Source organism: Corvus moneduloides, chromosome 6, assembly GCF_009650955.1.
Source record: "Corvus moneduloides isolate bCorMon1 chromosome 6, bCorMon1.pri, whole genome shotgun sequence".
NCBI lineage: Eukaryota > Metazoa > Chordata > Aves > Passeriformes > Corvidae > Corvus > Corvus moneduloides.
The window spans coordinates 45,029,410-45,046,384 of NC_045481.1; the positions used below are offsets into that span (position 1 = coordinate 45,029,410).

At 41.7% G+C, this 16,975-nt stretch overlaps 1 protein-coding gene across 7 annotated transcripts in view; it reads left to right on the forward strand.

Annotated features, from left to right (window-relative positions):
* The first annotated feature begins 360 nt into the window (after nucleotides 1–360).
* KMT5B (lysine methyltransferase 5B) overlaps nucleotides 361–16,975 on the forward strand; it is a 28,260-nt gene continuing 11,645 nt past the window's right edge. For 3 of the 7 annotated variants that reach the window (XM_032113090.1, XM_032113093.1, XM_032113097.1), the window contains exons 1-3: nucleotides 361–451; nucleotides 7,618–7,854; nucleotides 8,696–8,843. In XM_032113090.1, coding sequence (XP_031968981.1) covers nucleotides 7,701–7,854; nucleotides 8,696–8,843 — 302 coding nt within the window. In that variant the 5' untranslated portion in view covers nucleotides 361–451; nucleotides 7,618–7,700. Of the gene's footprint in view, nucleotides 452–793; nucleotides 1,025–7,614; nucleotides 7,855–8,695; nucleotides 8,844–13,935; nucleotides 14,001–16,975 lie in introns of those variants that run through there. The other 4 variants (XM_032113091.1, XM_032113092.1, XM_032113094.1 and 1 more) reach the window with 4 other exon arrangements.

The window sequence follows — 16,975 nt, forward strand, 5'->3', positions numbered from 1 at the left end:
GCGGAACGAGGGCTCCCCGCGGGGAAGGAGGAGAAGGAGGAGGAAGCGGCGGCCGGTCCGCGCCGCCACCCCGCGGGGTCTCTGCGGGGGAGCCCGGGGGACTCTTTCTCGCGGGGCGCGGCGGAGGGATCTCCAGGCGGCTCTCCCCGCCGCCTCCCCCCTGCGCCGCTCGCCCCTCGGCGCCGCCATCTTGGATTTTAATCCGCCATTTTTTTTCCTCCCCCCACTCGGAATTATTTTTTATCACTATCGCCGCTTTTTTTTTTTCTCCCCCTTCCTTAGTTTTTCCTCCCCACTCCGCCCCTCCCTGGCTCGGTCTTCACTTTTTCCCCTTCAGCTTCCTCCCTTCCCCTCCCCCCCCCCTCCTCCCCGCACCCTTGCCTTTGATGATTCATTTTCCCCCAGTGGCAGCGGGGGCAGCGCCGGCGGCGGGGGACCCCAGCGCGGGGCGGTGAGTTTGGGTCTCTGGGGAGGGTCTCTGTGTGCTCTGTGGGGCGGGGGAGGCGCCCCTCAGCGAGGGGGGGGGGCGTGAGGAACCGCGCCGGGGTCCGGCAGCGTGCGGGGCCGCCGCGGGCAGGGCGGGGGCGGCTGTCGGGGCGCTGACAGCGGCGGACGCAGCGGGGACCCGCGGGCGGAGGGGCGGCCGCGGGCGGGGCCGGGCCCCGGGGCCGGGGGCGGTGGGGGCCGCGCGGGGCCGGGGCGTGTGGCGGCGCCGGCGCGCGGAGAACGGCAGGGGGCAGCAGCGGGCGCGGGGGCGGCGCCGCCCGGGCCGGACCCGGTCCCGCTCCCCTTCCGCCGGCCCGGACCTGCGTTCTGGGCCGGGAGTGTCGGCCCGTTCCAGTAGTTACACGTCTAGGCTGATGGCTTTAGTGACCCTCTCGGTCTTCCCTCGGTTTGATGGAATGGCCGGACTAGTTCCCTTGGGGGTTTTTTGTATGATTTTGTTTGGTTTTTTGTTTTTTTTTGGTTTTTTGTGGGTTTTTTTGTGGTTTTTCATCGGAGGATATATGCCATTAGTCAAAGGGTAAGGCACGTCTTTGTCCAGCATCTGTATCTGAAACTGTAAAGTAAAGTTATCTTTAAGACGTTGCTCTCGGAAACGCTGAAACCGGTGAGTGAGAGGGAGAGTGCGTGGTGTTTTGTCAGGGTGTGTCACAGGCAGTGTGAGAACCTGAAGTGTAGAACTTTGTGGAGTTATCTGGTGCTTTGAATTCAGTGCAGAGCAACACGTCTCAGGACAAGAGGACGGTCTTAAGTTGTGCCGGGGAGGTTTAGGTTGGACGTCAGAAAGAAGTTCTTCACAGAAGGGGTGATGGGCCATTGAAATGGGCCGCTCAGGGAAGCGGTGGAGTCACCGTCCCTGGAGGTGTTCAAGGAAAGACCGGGCGTGTCAGTTAGTGCCATGATCTAGTTGACAGGGTGGTGTTCAGTCATAGATTGGACTCGATGATCTCAGAGGTCTTTCCCAACCTAATTGATTCTGTGATATGAGATGGCAATCTGATCAGTGTTTAATACTCTAACTATAAATACATAGTGGCAGGTTTTTGTCAATAAGGTTAAAATGCATTGTAGGATAGTTGACACAGAGCCATGCCTTGTTTCCATAATCGGACCACTATAACTATGGATGCATCTGCTTCAATTTTCATTAAAACGGAACTTTTCAGTTCTTTGCTTTCTTCCTTGCAAGTAACAATGTGTGAGGAAATCAAGGCTTACTTGGTTGAAAAGTTGGATTCTACTGTTTCTTTATCAGGCTGTTATTAGGACCAGATAGACACAGACGTCTCTGCTTTATACCATTGGAGCTCACAAACTGGAAATTCAGACTTATTTAAAGCAATTGCTTAATGTATTGCATATAAAATGAATGAGTGGGATGATGTATCCTTGTATACTCTGTAACAGGATTGATTAGGGCTCTTGAATGGCTTTTTTGCTCTGTTAGCACTATCCTGTTCCAGGACTACACTTCCCAGTATGCTCTTCACTTCAAACAGCACATGCTTTAAGGCAACAGACAGTTGCCCAAGTTAGCGTGGTAAGTGTAAGGTCTGATACTCCTGTGCTAAACCAGAGCTGTGGATTGAGGATGCAAAGAAGTCCCAGCTTAAGTACTCTTAACCACTTCCCTGACCTTGTGTGTTCCCCCTACCCTGTAATATCCACCCATCGTTCCAGCCAGCCAGGTTCAGACTTGTCTGGTGACTCTCCTGATTCAGTGGCCGAATCATTCAGGTCACTTGGCTCTGCATTTGTTTTGCTGGCGCAGAGGGAGGATGGTGTGGAAGTGGGCACAAGCAGGTGGGGAGGCAGCAGGGCTACTTTTGGACTTACACTGGTTTGGAGTCTTCATTGAACTGTTTGATCTAGCCATGGTGGGTCTGCCCTGAACTGAACCTGAACCCGTGTAAGTCACGTAGCTGCACACACACACAGTTAAATTGGGTTATGGAGAGGTCCACAGAGCACTAGAATTGGTGGAAATGTTTGTGTGACTTGGCAGGTGGGAGGAATTAGGTTCTCCCTTTTCTGGAAGTAGCAAGCTTTTATATTGTATCTGTGACTGCTGAATGCAGGAGTTGTTGCAGTGACTTGCGGGGATCACACAGGCTTTGGGGTGCTGTGCTCAGCCTCACCCTGAGAAGGACGTGGCGTGGCAGGGGAGAAGGGGCAGGAGCTGCTGAAGTGTAGTTCTCTCTCTGACACTCAGTTTGTGCTGGTACTGGATTGCTTCTGTGCCTGCATTGTGCTTGGATTAGTATCCAAACTGACACACAAAAATCACATGGCTGCACAAGAGAAAAAGGGAATGTACAGGCCGAGCTATTGGTGAGAGACTCGAGCCTGGGTTTGGGTCAGTTCTGGACCCAGGTGTGCTCTCACAGACCTGTGTCCTGGGGCTGTGGTTCCACAGCAGACTGAACTGACCTGAGTCAGTTTTGACACAGTCTTGCAGCCTCCCCATGCCACTACTAATCCATGTCCAGTTCTGCACTGAGCTTATTCTCAGCACTAACTAGCTGAAAACACTCAAAAAACATTTTCTGGGGGTCCAATTTACTGAACCAGTTCATCCCAAATGCAGTAACCAAAATAAGACTTGAGACTGTTTTGAATAGCTCCTTAAAGCTATGCAAGTTTTCATTCAGCTGATTTTGATCAGTCTTTTTTATTCTGGTGATCCCATAGGAAAACTAGTTGCAGTTTTGCTCTGCTTCGCGAACTCAAAGGTCTGTTACTTTTTGCAGGGCTATCAGTAATGAAACCTATGTCTTTTCTCTTGATTCCTCTGATGTGTCCAGAAGAGCTGAGGCTGGGTTTTTTTGCTTGGTTTTTTTGGTGCATATTTGGTTTAGGTCACTGTCTTGTTGAGGAAAACTTTTTTGCAGCTATTGTTAATTACCAAAAAAAAAAAAAAAAAGGCAAGCCAAAATTTAGGTGTTTGAGTTCTTAAAAATAAAAAAATCCATAAACTGTTTTAAGGGAGGTCCGTTGCTTGTCTGTATACTTGAAACTATAGGAAAGGAGAGGATGACCCTACTTGTTAGTAAAACCTCCTGATCCTAGTGTATTTGCCTGTGTCCTGGAGAAGGATGAATAAAACCCACTGCCTCTTTGCCTATGTTAGAAGCTGTCTCTGTCCTTTAAGTAATAAAAACGTATATGCAAAAAATGTGTTATGGTAAACGAAAATAAATTGTATTTGAATTTCTTATAGGTACTGCTGTGTTTCAATGGTTTAGGGTTTTGTTGATTTGGTTTTGTGCAGCTTTTTTTCCCTCTCACAACAAGACTTTTCTGAATTGATGGCTTTCACAGATGAGGACCCAAATTCTGGGAGGCTCAGACAACTTGTGAGATCTGTTTTATGAATTTCTTTACTCAAATTGATAGGGATTTACTACCCTTCCCATTATGAAAGGACTAAGGCTTTCCAAGTGTAATGTAAATCTGAATGGCACTGTTTAATCAGTCTGGTAAACAATTCTGGGTAGCTCTTGGAGGCTTTGGAGTATCTTGGGTGATGGCTGCATCGATTGTGTTTCTGCTTCAGTTGTTGAATGGTGCTTCTGAGTGTTACTGATATGCAAATAATGCTCAAAAAGTGTTAATAGGTTTAGTAAATTTAAAACCAAATAAATGAAACCTGAGTTTTCATTTTAAAGAGTACGGTTGCAATGAAATGCCACATACCTCAGTGAGAGGTGCCAAATGCAATTGAGCTGTATTTTGGCATTTGAGGAAATGTGCCTGTCAAACTACCAGAATAGAATTGCTAAAGGCAGTGTAATTTAAAGAGTAGTGGTGTTGTTAATAAAGAGTTAAAACAGCAGTGTGGTCATTTATATTGAAATACAGAAGGTCCCTTGGAAGCTCTAATTGTGCTGGTAAACTTCACAGTTATAGATAAACTTGAAGTCCTAAGTGGTCCATGTGTGGTTTTAGATTTTGATGGCAGAGCTCTGTAGCAAGAGTTTCTAACTATGTGGTGGTGCAAGTATATTTGAGTTTTTTATTAAATGGAAAGATAGTGTTCATCTCTTCCTTTCTCAGTTCCTAAAAGACTTGTCAGTATGAGTCTGATGTAGCCAGTAGTGAGAACAAATCAAATCTGAAGATAAATTAAATATCACATGGTGGTGGTGAATGGGGCATTTCTTGCTCCCTTTCAGGTTTTCTGTTGGCATTAGCAGCTGCGATATTCATGGGGAAAGGAATCCTGGCTGTTGTTTCTGGCTTTTGATATCATGTCTGGGAAGCAGTGTTTGGGTACTGGGAGAAGGAATCACAGAATCCCGGAATGGGTCAGGTTGGAAAGGACCTTAGTGGGTCCTCTGGCCCAACCTCCCTGCTTAAGCAGGGCCATCCCAGAGCACATGGCACAAGATTGTGTCCAGATAGATCCTGAATGCCTCCAGTGAGGGAGATTCCACAACCTCTCGAGGCAATCTGTTCCAGTGCTCATTCACTCAGACAGTAAAGATGTTCTTCCTCATATTCAGGTGGAACTTCTGTGCATCTGTTTCTGCCCATTGCCTCTTGTCCTTTTGAATAGAGGCTGAAGAGGCACACTTGCTGTCTTCAAGTTTGTCATTTGGCTCCTACTAGAAAGGAGAGGCAGCAGTAGATGGAGACAAAGGTTTTCTTGCTCACTAGGCTGTTGAGCCCAAATGAAGAATGATTTTTCACCAGAATTTTGCTATGCTTCACTAAATTACCTGATTTTGTTTGAGGACGAATTATGTTGCTGTCTATATCAATCTACTTTGGAGGAGAATGAAGTCTTTTTCCTAACGTTTAGTATAGTTGGAGTATGATTATGTGGCCACGTTGCTTCTTACCTCTGCACTGGTACCTTCCTTGTCATTGCTGTTATTGTTTAAGCAGAAGTGTGTTGGCACAGACAGTACTCACGCACCCTGCCCAAACAGCACTTGCGAAAGGTGGGTTTCCTTTGTGCAGAGAACACCTTTCCTTCAGCCCTGTGGCTCCTGTACCTGGTAGTTGTCAGAAAGTACCACATTAAGCATTTTCCCCAGACTGCTGGATACAATACAGGGCCCATGTACAGTCAGACTTCATGGTAGTTTCATTCACCTGTACTGCTCTTGAGCTGAAGCCCAGTGCAGGGTGGAGTTCAGTCCTGGTGTACAAAGACACCAAGACTGAATTTCGTGGAAGTTTGTAATGTAGTTTCTGTTTTAGTGCTTTTCATTACCAATGTTACAAAAACATGGCAGAATGGGGGTTAATTAGAGTATATAGACATGTAGAATTAATAGATTGAGAAGTAAGAAAAGCAAAGTTTGAGAGTGGTTTTGTCATTAAGAGTTTACATCAGAGTCAGTCAGTGGTGTATCTTCACAGGGTTGGTCTGACGGAAGTTCAGGTGGAATGCTTAACAAGGAAGTTTAGGGGGTTATTTGATTGGTTTTGAGGTTTTTGTTGGGGGATTTTTTAGGTTTATGTTATCAGGCAAGTTCTATGAAGGGAAAAAAGCGCCTATCCAAGGGTTTTTTGGAGGAACTTTGTAAAAATGGCTGTGTCTACCTATAGTTGAATGAATAATCTTGAGGTTAAAAAATATGCTTTCTGTTACTGGCAGCAAGAAAATTCTTTGTCCACTGAAACGATCTCAATTCTTTTTCTTTGTATTGATGCAGTAATTGAGCCAGCTTTTGCTCAGTGTGATTCTGTTACACTTTGTTGATAGTCTTTACTGCCCTTCTGTGACAATTTGTAAAAGGTTCTAAAACCTGTCAGTTTCTGGGTGATATGTTCTAGTAGGATGTTTGAGGCAATGCATCTGTTAATAAACAATACACTTGTCTTTACTGTGTTTCCCTAATTGCCTCAATTTTCTTCATCTTTGTAAATAACTTAATTACAAATCATCTGGCCATGAACGTTTCTTTAAGTAGCTGGATCACATAGGTGTCTAACAGAAATCTAGTCGTTTACTACTCTCACCTGATAAAAAGCAGAATTTCTACAAAAGACAGTATTTCAAACATCTGTTAGTTTGTTGTGACTTTCTTCCACCAGATTGAAATGCATGTTACAATGGCCTGTTACCAGCTGTGAGCAGAGCATTGACGTTCTTTTTATAATTACAGTAAAGTGAAAAGCCACAATTTATTTATTTGTGAGGAAACAGTAGGGAGGAGGGTGAATTAAAATCAAGTGAATGAATTACTAATGCATAAATGCAATTGTAATGTAATTGTGTAAATCAGATTTTTTCCTGCAAGTTATAGAGTGAGATACAACTGTGTACAAAAACATTATTTAAAATTTATTTAAAGTTTTTAGCTTTCTTGTAATTATTTATGCAGAAAACATTGAGACTGCAGACAAAAACTAGCATGTGCTTTGCTAGACTCTTACATACTGTAAAATTTCAACTATACTTGTGACCCCACTTAGTATTGGCACATTGAACCAGGTGTGTTGTGACTGGTTTGTTTTGTAATATGGAACAGTAGGAATAGTAGCCTGGGTCCTCTAGGTCATCATTGAGGGTTTTTTGAACTCTGACTTTTTAATAAAGATTTAACATCTTTCCCCTAACATCTTTAATTCTTGGAGGTTGCTTGTAAAATGGTCTTCCTTGCTGTAGAGTTCCCAATAGGTTATGGGTTTTATGTATTAGGAGATAGAATCTTAATTGGATAGGTATTTGAAAATACTCTAGGTCTGGAGTCACATAGCTCTGGATGTGTTTATCCACGTGTACATATGCTTGTACAGGTATATCCATGGGTATAGTCCAGCTCTTAAAAATGAGTTGTCATTAGCAATTTATCAACTTTAGAATTCCATCCTTGCTGCCAGATGCCATTGTAAGTTGTAGGACAATACATCACCTGTTCACACTTCTGTGTACTGGTGATAACAAATGGCTTTTCTTTCTTCCTAATGCAAATGCAGGTTGCCATCTTTCCTCCCACCTTTCCCCACTTTTTTTTTGGGGGGGGAGGGGGGGAGCATGGGGGTGTGTTTGGGTTTATTGATGGTGTTGTTGGGGTGTTACTATTTTTTTTTAAACTCTGTGTCCTGAAAACAGTTTCCCGGTAAGTTCTAATCATGTTTATGTTTTACTTCCAGTAGGAATTGGAACTGAATTTATTCATCCACTTCTCCAAGCCTTTTGAAAAGTGACTAAATGCAACTGAGTCAGATTGTCTGTGGGTATGAAGTGGCTGGGAGAATCCAAGAACATGGTAGTGAATGGCCGGAGAAGTGGAAGCAAGTCATCTAATGACCACGCGCAGACCAAATTGCAGCATGCAGGAAAGGAGAATCCAAAGACGGGCAAAAACGGAGTTGAGAGAAGATCAAGCAGATGTATGTACATGTTTCTGCTGCTTAGTGCTGTGATTCACTTCCTAGTTTGCAAGCCAGGCTTCTGTCTTACCTAACTCATGAGGGAGGTCTGCAGTCAGCATGGAGCTAACATCAGAAATATCAGTTACGTATGTATTTTCTGGATGTGTTAACTCCCTTCAGGAATATAGATATCTTCAGATCAGTTTAGAAGTAAAATAAGAATAACTGGGTATAAATCAATTTTGAACTGTTTTAATTATAAAATGCGTGATTGGCACTAAGCGACAACTAGTATGATTTGAAGTGGATAACATAATTTGAAGTACTTGCGTATCTTTCAGTGAATACACTTGTAGAAGTAAACCCTGCTTTTTAATGAAGTCATATACATTCTTAGCCTTTATGGAATGATTTTAAGGAATATGGATTTTTACTCTTGGTCTGGGATGAAGGATTAAATGCAAATTAAAGTCCTTTATTTAGACTTTTCAGAAAATCAGATTTCAGATTTCGTTGTTTCATCACATTTATAGGTCAGAAATTTTAGAGGTAGGCATTACTGAACTGTGTAGTCTGGAAAGATGCTTGTAGTTGGGGAACAGAAGAGAGAAGGAAACGAAAATTAATTAAACAAATCCATAAAATAACATTTTAAAATACTTTCTCCCTTGACTACTACATAAATGAAAAAAGCAAGAGGGGAAAATTAACTGTGCCTCTTCTTCTTCAGGTATTTTATCATCTTCCTCAATTGTTCTGTATTTTTTGCCTCCAGCCTGTGTATCTGTCTGTCCCTCAATGTAGCTGGGCTCTGTAATGTCCCTTAAATGATATCTAATTTGTGCTTTCTTATTTGCAGGTAGCGGTGCTTCAGGATTTGAGGGTCAAAGTCGTTATGTGCCTTCCTCTGGAATGTCTGCCAAGGAACTCTGTGAAAATGATGACCTAGCAACTAGTTTGGTTCTTGATCCCTATTTAGGTTTTCAGACACACAAAATGAATACTAGGTAACTTGTCTTTATTTTTCTAGAAAAGAATTCATCTTCTTAGTTGATGTAAATCAGCAAAACCATGGAATTTCACGCATGTTTTAAGAAAGTGAAAGAATGCAAATTTGTGAGTAGCTTCTGCCTTGAAATAGTGTTGCATGTGAGTCTGGAACTCAGCACTACAAATGGAGGCTCTCACATGTTCCATCATGGGTCTTTCCATTAGTTTCGTTTATCTGTGCTGTAGAACAGGTTGGTAATAGGCACCATTTCCTAGCTTAAACAGTTAACTAATCGTAAGTTTGACACCAATAGTCATTTGAAATCTTTCAAAGGCAGAAGCCAGTGTTTGGTAACTTTTCTGTTTATTCCGTGTGCCTGGGTGCTTTTTTTTTCCTTCCTTACTCTTAAACATCATAAGAAAGATGTAGCTCCTGAGCGGTTCAGTTTTGGTGCTAATTGATCTGAAGTTCTTGCAGACCCTTGCTGAAGGAATTGCTACTCAGACGTGTCTGTATGGATAAGATAAATAAATGTGCCAGCTGGAAGCTTGCTTACCGGAGTTGCACCTACTTCTGCACTGTTACGCTTCTGTCTGAATACTTCGGTTGTGAATTCTGTGTGGTCTTGGGGTTTAGCTTTTGTGCTTCTCCCTCTGTTACAGATGTACCTCTGATAACTCTGTTCTATAGATCTCTGTTAAGCCTGTTTGCATACAAGATCTGTATTGATAGCTCAGTGGGGAAACTACATATAAATTATAAGTTTCTAAGGACAGGAATTGTGTGCTTTGTGCAATAAGAGCTGGAGTTTCCAGGCAGCACATCATGGGAAACAGACTTTCAGCCCTTCAAACTGTTGATGCGACTGTTTTTAAAGGACAGTTCACCTGTGCAGCACAGTCACATACCCACAGTTTCAGTGAAGCAAATTGTATGTATGTATGTATACAACAAACAGATTGCTTCAAAAATGACTGCTAGATGAATTGGTGTTGTCATGTTACATAAATAGTTGCTGGTATAGCCTGACAGCATCAGCATTGGGACGTGTGGTCCTAATAACTGTAAAGACTTACCCCAAAGATTCTTCTTCTTTGCTGGAGAGTGCAACATCTACCTTCAAAGAAGGATGTTGGGGTTCTTCCTCTTCTCTCCATGCTATTGGTTACAATAGTACATTGTGCCCAAACATTGTCCAGGTGGATATTCTTACAGTTCAGTTTGAAGTGTCTTTGTATTTTCATCAGTAAATCAAGCTAAAAATACATGCTGAAAGGCATTTTTTGTTTTGTTGCATGAATGATAGTCTGCAGGTTATGCACAGGTAGTTAATTCTTATGCTTTTTGCTATGGAAATGATGTATTCATTGTTTAATAGTTGGAAAAGCTACTTTCATAAATGTTGTTTTATGTCGATAGGTTGTCAACAACTAAAATACTTCTTTAATTACTATTTTGAACTAAAAGGCTCCACAAAGGCCATCATCATGTATTTCTTCCTTTCTCAGACTTGGAGAACAGTTACAGGCAGTCTTCAAGGACAGTAGTTAATAATCTTGGAGCACTATGGGAAAGACTTAGGTGAGGCTTACAACTCCTACCAGATGCACACCTTTTGCCTCTTTCATATTGTCCTACTGAGAGAGTTTCTGATGTAATGAATTAAAGTCCAAGCATCAGCATAGTTCTTGTTTATCTTTTTGGTGCAGTGATGACGCCTCCTTGTTACTGTGGCTGTGATACTTAAGATGATCTTCTTCCATCCAGTAAACTGTAGTATTTCTAGAGATCCTGAGAACTCTAGAACTCCTTACTGTTGTTTTTATGGGAAGGTGGGGGAAAAGCAGGTGTGAAAAAAACTGTACTGCTTCCAAAATGCCAGATGCCAGTACCCAAATATCATGATGTAGTAGAAGTTAATATTTGCAGCTTATGTTTGGGCATCTTCTGCTTCGGTGCCATGGAGCCATATTAGTTACATAGTTCATCTGTGGAGGTGTGCTTAAAATAAAACAGCCAGTTATGGTGGCAGGCAAAGATTTCCTGTTCCTTTGTTCTGATTTGTTTGAAGATGCCCTGTGAAAGTGTCTGTGCCACCATTCTGCTGTGTTGGAAACACGTAAGAGGTTTGTATTTTTGCAGCCCATTGTAAGTTGATGATCACTTACTGAAATTCTCCTTCCCCTTACCTCCAAGCTTACAGCCAAGTCTGTATTTTTGTTTGTATGTGTCTTCTCTATAAGCACTTTTTCTACTTAGTTCTTCCAGTTGAAGAGTTTGTAAATTTCATTTGTCCAGAGTATATTGATTGGAGAAAAAAAACCCCCTCACAGTAAAGTATCTAGATTGATGTTGAAATGTCTTTGTTTTCCATCGTCTTTGTATTGAGTTAATGATCTTACGCTAGGGTGGTGACAAGAACATGACTGTTACTCTACTTGTTGTGTTTTTGTGTTTTGGTTTGGAGATTTTTTCTGTGGTGTATAAAAATAAAGTCCTGCAGTTTGTGAACGCCCACCATCTTGGGAATAGGGCTGTTGGCTCTGTAAACTGTCAAGTCAGGAATGTCTGAAAGAGCTGAAGACTGTTTCTCAAAAGCTTACAACTGAATCTCCTAATGTGTTTGTCCAGTGTTCCTCTGAAATGTCTTCTTGTCACCAGGGATTTGAAGGACAGTATAACATGTAGTTCTGGAAATGTCCTCAGTGGCTTTACCCAAAAGCAATTTTTTTCATCCTCTTGGATTTTCAAGAGAAAGCAGGTTGTTTTCAGAGCTTTCAACCCTCTTTACAGGCCCAGTTGTCCTCCTTTCATCAAATTCGTAGCTCTTATCTCAACAGAATAGCAGGTTAGCAGTTAATAAAGGAACCCCATGTCTTAGAAAGTAATGTTCTTGTCAAATACCACTATTCTAAGGGGTATTGTTGCTTCTTGTACAAATCCTGTTATATCAGTCTTTGTTTGTTGTGGTAAAAACAAAGCTCGTTTTGCAAGCTGCACTTCCCTGGGTGGAAGGCTGACAAACACTGGAGATTGAAACTGACACTTGTAAAATGCCAAGTGAACTCTTGCACGTCTTACCATCTCTTATTTTTGGGTGTTTTTCCCTAGGCTAAGCACTGAATCTTAAAGTCACATGCCCTAGTGGCTAATCTGCTCTTTATACTATCTCACATACAAAGGTGTCACTGTTTAAACCTTAAGCCAGACTCTGGATCATATTGATGCTGTTACCAGTCAGTGCTGTTTCCTGGTTCCCTAAAGCACCAGCATCACGCTAGGGAATACTGGGAGCACTTCAATGTGCTTCTAAATTTGTGAGTGATTTAAGAAGTCAGATGCGTTGTGGTCTGTTTGCTGCTTTTAGTGAAGTTGCAAACTGGTGTGTGATGTGGGTGGTTTAGTTTGAGTACGTAGGACTAAAGGACCAAGCTTCAAGAATTTCCGTGTTTTCCATTGGAAACATTAAGTGCTTGGGAATGGTGTACAGGAAGCTGTTTCTCTCGACACTGCCTCAGCAGCAGTCACTGACTTAGGTGACTGAACTTGACAGGGTACATCACTCTTTGTCCCTTAGAGTCACCACAGAGCAGAAGAGACAAGAAACACAAAGCAGTTCAATATCATTGCATTTGAGTCTGTGCTGAATCTCCTCTGCATTCTTTAGCTCATTTCAGTACAATAACTAAAGGGCTCAATATTCATCTTGAGTGAGGTCTGGAGGCTGAAAAAGTGATGTGGGTTCTGCTACATAAGATTATGTTGCCATACATTCAGCTTCAGTGTTGTGGTCCTACGGAGATACTGGATTAGAGGTACACAACTCTTACGTAGTGACAACCTGTTTCACAGTGAAGCTTTTACATTCTTCAGACCTTAGTGTCTGTGTACTTTACAAAATTGTTTTGTTGGACTTTGGCATAAAAACTGCTTTTTCAGTTTTTTCTAGATCATTTTTACTGATAGCTTAATTCACTTAATTCACTTAATCCACTTTACTTTGCTTGTAGTTGTCTTCCTTCACTGTGTATAATCACAGTGATTACATTGGAACCAACTAGTTTTGTTCCTAAATGTTATGGATTAAAAAAAAAAAAAATCACAACCAAAAAACCACCCTAAACAACCATGCCCTGCCCCTCAAACCAACACCCACCACCTTACTTTTACAGTTTTCTTACTTTCAGTTTCAAAAAAGTGTTACATCTTCAAAACATGGAGTGGCTTGCATCCAGTAGTCATGTTAACTGCTAAATTAAATTTACCATGTGGAGTGTCAGAATAGGATTAGAGGACAGCATTGGGTTGTTGGTTTGGGGGGTTTCTTGTGTCCCCTTATTTATTTTTTTAAAAAATACTTCTTTGCTAACCATACTAAGGAGAATGAAATTACGTGTCTCAGAATTTTCTTTATTTCTGTTCTTGGCTGTATTGGAATTTTGACCACACTGGTGTGTATTTAGTGTCAGTTCAAGAAATTTAAGTAATGTGGATTACTTTCTTCTTTAGAAATGTTGTTATGAAATTTGGCTTTTAAAGAACACGAGTTCTTTTCCATGTGAAAACACTGGCAGTAAATGCAGAACAAGTTGATCATAACTTGTATAACTAGCTTTGAGGAAAAAATACTCATACTACAGGATTGGGCAGGGAGGAAGCCAAAATGCATGTTAATTAAGTACGTTGTTTATGCTTATTTTAAATAGATGATTTTCAGTTCTTGTTCTGCTGTCTTGAATGCTTAACAGGCTTGCAGTTTTAGCTTTTGTGCTCAATCTCTGGTACTAGGTGAACATAAACTTGCTGTCTTTCCACAGCTGCTTAAATAGAAATACCATCCAGACAAGGTGCCTGTTGTTAAAAGGCTAATGGGTTGATTTAGTTTTGATAAATTCACTCTTCCTGATTTTCCCTAGTCAGAAGTTAAGAAACAAGGTTTGGAAGTAACTCTTTATCATGCACTGGTATGCTGTGTGGAGTTCCATACTGGATCTCTTGCAGGATCAATTTATCCTTTTTGTTCAAACTCACTGCTCTCAGTGACTGAGACTGAGCAAGGTACTGTGCTTCTGAACTTACCAGAAACTCTCCTTTAACTTCCTTTATAGGCAAGCATCTCACTGACCTTTGGCTTTATACCTTGGAGTTCCAAGAGTCTTTAAGTACTCCTGAGGTAAGAGAAACTTGAGAGAGAAAGAGCTTTGCTTCCCCAAGCCATTTTCCTACGTCCTCCTTGTTGAGACCACATCAGTTTGCCGTTAACTGGGATGAGATCATCTTCTATCTCATTTTGAAACTGCAGTAGCCACAGTTTTATCAGATCTTGTTGACTAGGAAAAAATAAGTATTTTCTAGGGAAGTGTGAAAAGTTTCTGTTCAGCAGGTTGTCAGGAAGAAAGGCTGATATTATTTCTTTAGACACTGTCATAGCTGAGGTTTTCATTCTTTGCTTACTTCTAAGACCAGACTGTTTTGCAGCAGACTTCATGTCCCATGAGACCTCACCTGTGGAGCTGCTCATAGGGTGGCTCAAGGAGTCTGTGCCTGTGAGCAGATTCCAACACCAATGTGTCTTGTTCAGTGTCCATGATAGAATTTAATAAAGGTACTATTCATAGGAGGAAACCAGAAGTCTGGATAAACAATTCTAGTTTTAATTGTCTCTTTTGTTTAGAGACTGGGTTGGCTGGTTTGTTCTGTTGGTTTCCTTGTGCTCTCTCTATCTATTTCTCTTCTTTGAACTAGTCTCCTGTTTTACTGATACTTAAAAGACAATTTCTTTGGCTCATTTTATATGCATACATTTAGCTGTGGGGCCTTTTCAGGCTGTTTTCATGGTGGAGCTCAGAAACAGTTGTGTAGACTCTTTCAGCAGGTATGTAAGTTTTTGGGATTTTTTTTATGTCATGTAAACGTGGAAGCCCTGTAACACCAAAGTGGTAGTATGCAAGGTTGCTTCTCAAAATCAATTGGCTTTTTGGTTGCAAAGAACTAACGAATAAACTAATCAATGATACACCTGGGAGAAGTGAAGTATCTATCAGCAGACCCCAGTTCTTAAGGAACACTGGACTTCTAGGCTTCTTGGCTTCTTCAGTGTCTCAAATGAGGAAAGTACCTTTTAAAGTATATATGGAGATACACCTGTGAAAGACTGAACCTTTCATGAGGAGTCTGGACTGTAGTATTCTGAATTTGCTTACAAATTTCATATGCTCTCAGTGCAATTTACATGTGCTGCTGAGCTGTGAACAACCCTCTAACTCAGGCTCAGGGTGCACAGTGTCATTCTGTTTCACCAATTTGGAAACCCTCAGAGTGAAATGTTGAACATAATGTTGGTTTCCAGCATCTTCCCATGTACTTGTGGACACTTCTTGCTTGTTTGGATTCCTCTTTATCTTTTCTCATTATCTCTGTCTTGTCACCATGTAAGAACAACATTTTGATAGAGGTGCTGCAGAGAGTCCTTGGTATTAATTTTTGAACCCCTGGGTGCAGGAGAGTCATAATCTTTGAAAAACCCAGTTCCTGTTTGAAATGCCTGACATGCAATCTAGCATTCATCTGATCTTATAATGTTTTGGGGGTTTTACAATCTCTTCATCCCTTTCTTGTTTCCAGCCATCTTTTTGGCCTTTGCAAGGCTTGGGCATACACTATTTATTTTACTTCTTAGGAATGGTGTTACATGAGTTTCTGCTAATCACTTAATGAATTCCACCAGCAGTGTGGTGCCTGAGACAAGAACCCATAGAAACACCTGCTGAATGTGATCCATGGTGGTGTGCAAGTGACTTTCATGGGTTGGGGCCAGGTTCCAAGCTACCGAAGGTAGCTGGTCATTTAGACATCGGGTCAGCCTCTGAGAATCATGTGTTGTGAAAGACCTAAAATACGAGCATTTGAGGTTGTAAGATGTGCTTAGAATTGCTAGAAGATGTAGGGTGTTGATTCTTTTTCTGTAGGTCGTGAGAGCCACTGTTAAGCTTGGCATCTGCCCTCCTTCTTCTTTCTGTATTTCTTTTCCCCACTGGTGGTTCAGTTGGGATGCTGTTTTCTTTAGCTAGCCTAGACCAAGCTTCTTGATGATAAATAAGTATGATGATGCCTATCAGCACATACATTGCCTGTCTCAGGTAGTAACGCAATTTCAAATGTGATGGCTTTTCCACCCATCTTTGCTCCTGCAGATCACTTAGCTAAAAAATGGTGCATTTCAACATGTAAAATAAAGTGTAAGGGAGAGGGCAATCACTCATGTAGCCCAGCAAGAACAGACATAGCTGAAGACCGATTTCATTTGTAAATCCTGTGGGTTTTTCCCTTATGTAATATTTGCAGATAGAGGTGTAAGTGAAATATTAACCTTTCATGCTTGTGCATATGGGTGTGCTCTCTACTTCTCATGGTGTAAATGCAGTTGGCTTCTTGCTGGGAAAGTCGTTTCTGATTGGAACTGAAAGTGAGTGCAAGCCCTGTTCTGAAACTAGTCAGGTTCAGTTCAGGCTATATGATTTTAAATTCCCTTCATGTATGAGGAAGCACTGTGAGTTACAACTATCAAATCTGGGCAAAGTCTTTCTGGTTTTGGGAGAGCAGAGATACTCCTATGTGTGACTGGCAAGTTGAGGAAGACTTTGGTGTGCTGCAGAACAAAAATAATGATTGTGTCATCTCTAGTCTGAGGGGTGTTTTCTTGCATGATAAGGTCTCATCAGTTTGTTAGGTAGTTAGCTTTTTGGGATGATGAGGTAAGTTTATTCTTTAATGAAGAATTTGATTTGAAACTTCTTGGCATGGTGTGTGCTACAGTTGTAAGCAGGCATCTGTTTCTTGACTGACTCCTGCTGTCTTGTTCAATGTCGTGGCCCAGCCAGAAGAGAACTGAAACTGATGTCTGCTCAGAACTCCTTACTGTACCATGTTCTCTGAAAGCCCACAGGTTTATGCTGATAAATTTTGCTGGATTCAAAAAGGTCTAAAAGGTTGCTTAGTTACTATGTCACAAGGAAGCTTTTCAGATGGAGAATTCAGAGTTTTATAAAAGCAGTAGCATGAATGCTGATAACCTGCTGAAAGTGATTCTGCTGTTAGCAGGTCTGTCTTCATTGTATCAGGAGCATAAATAAAGCATCTTCCTTCTAA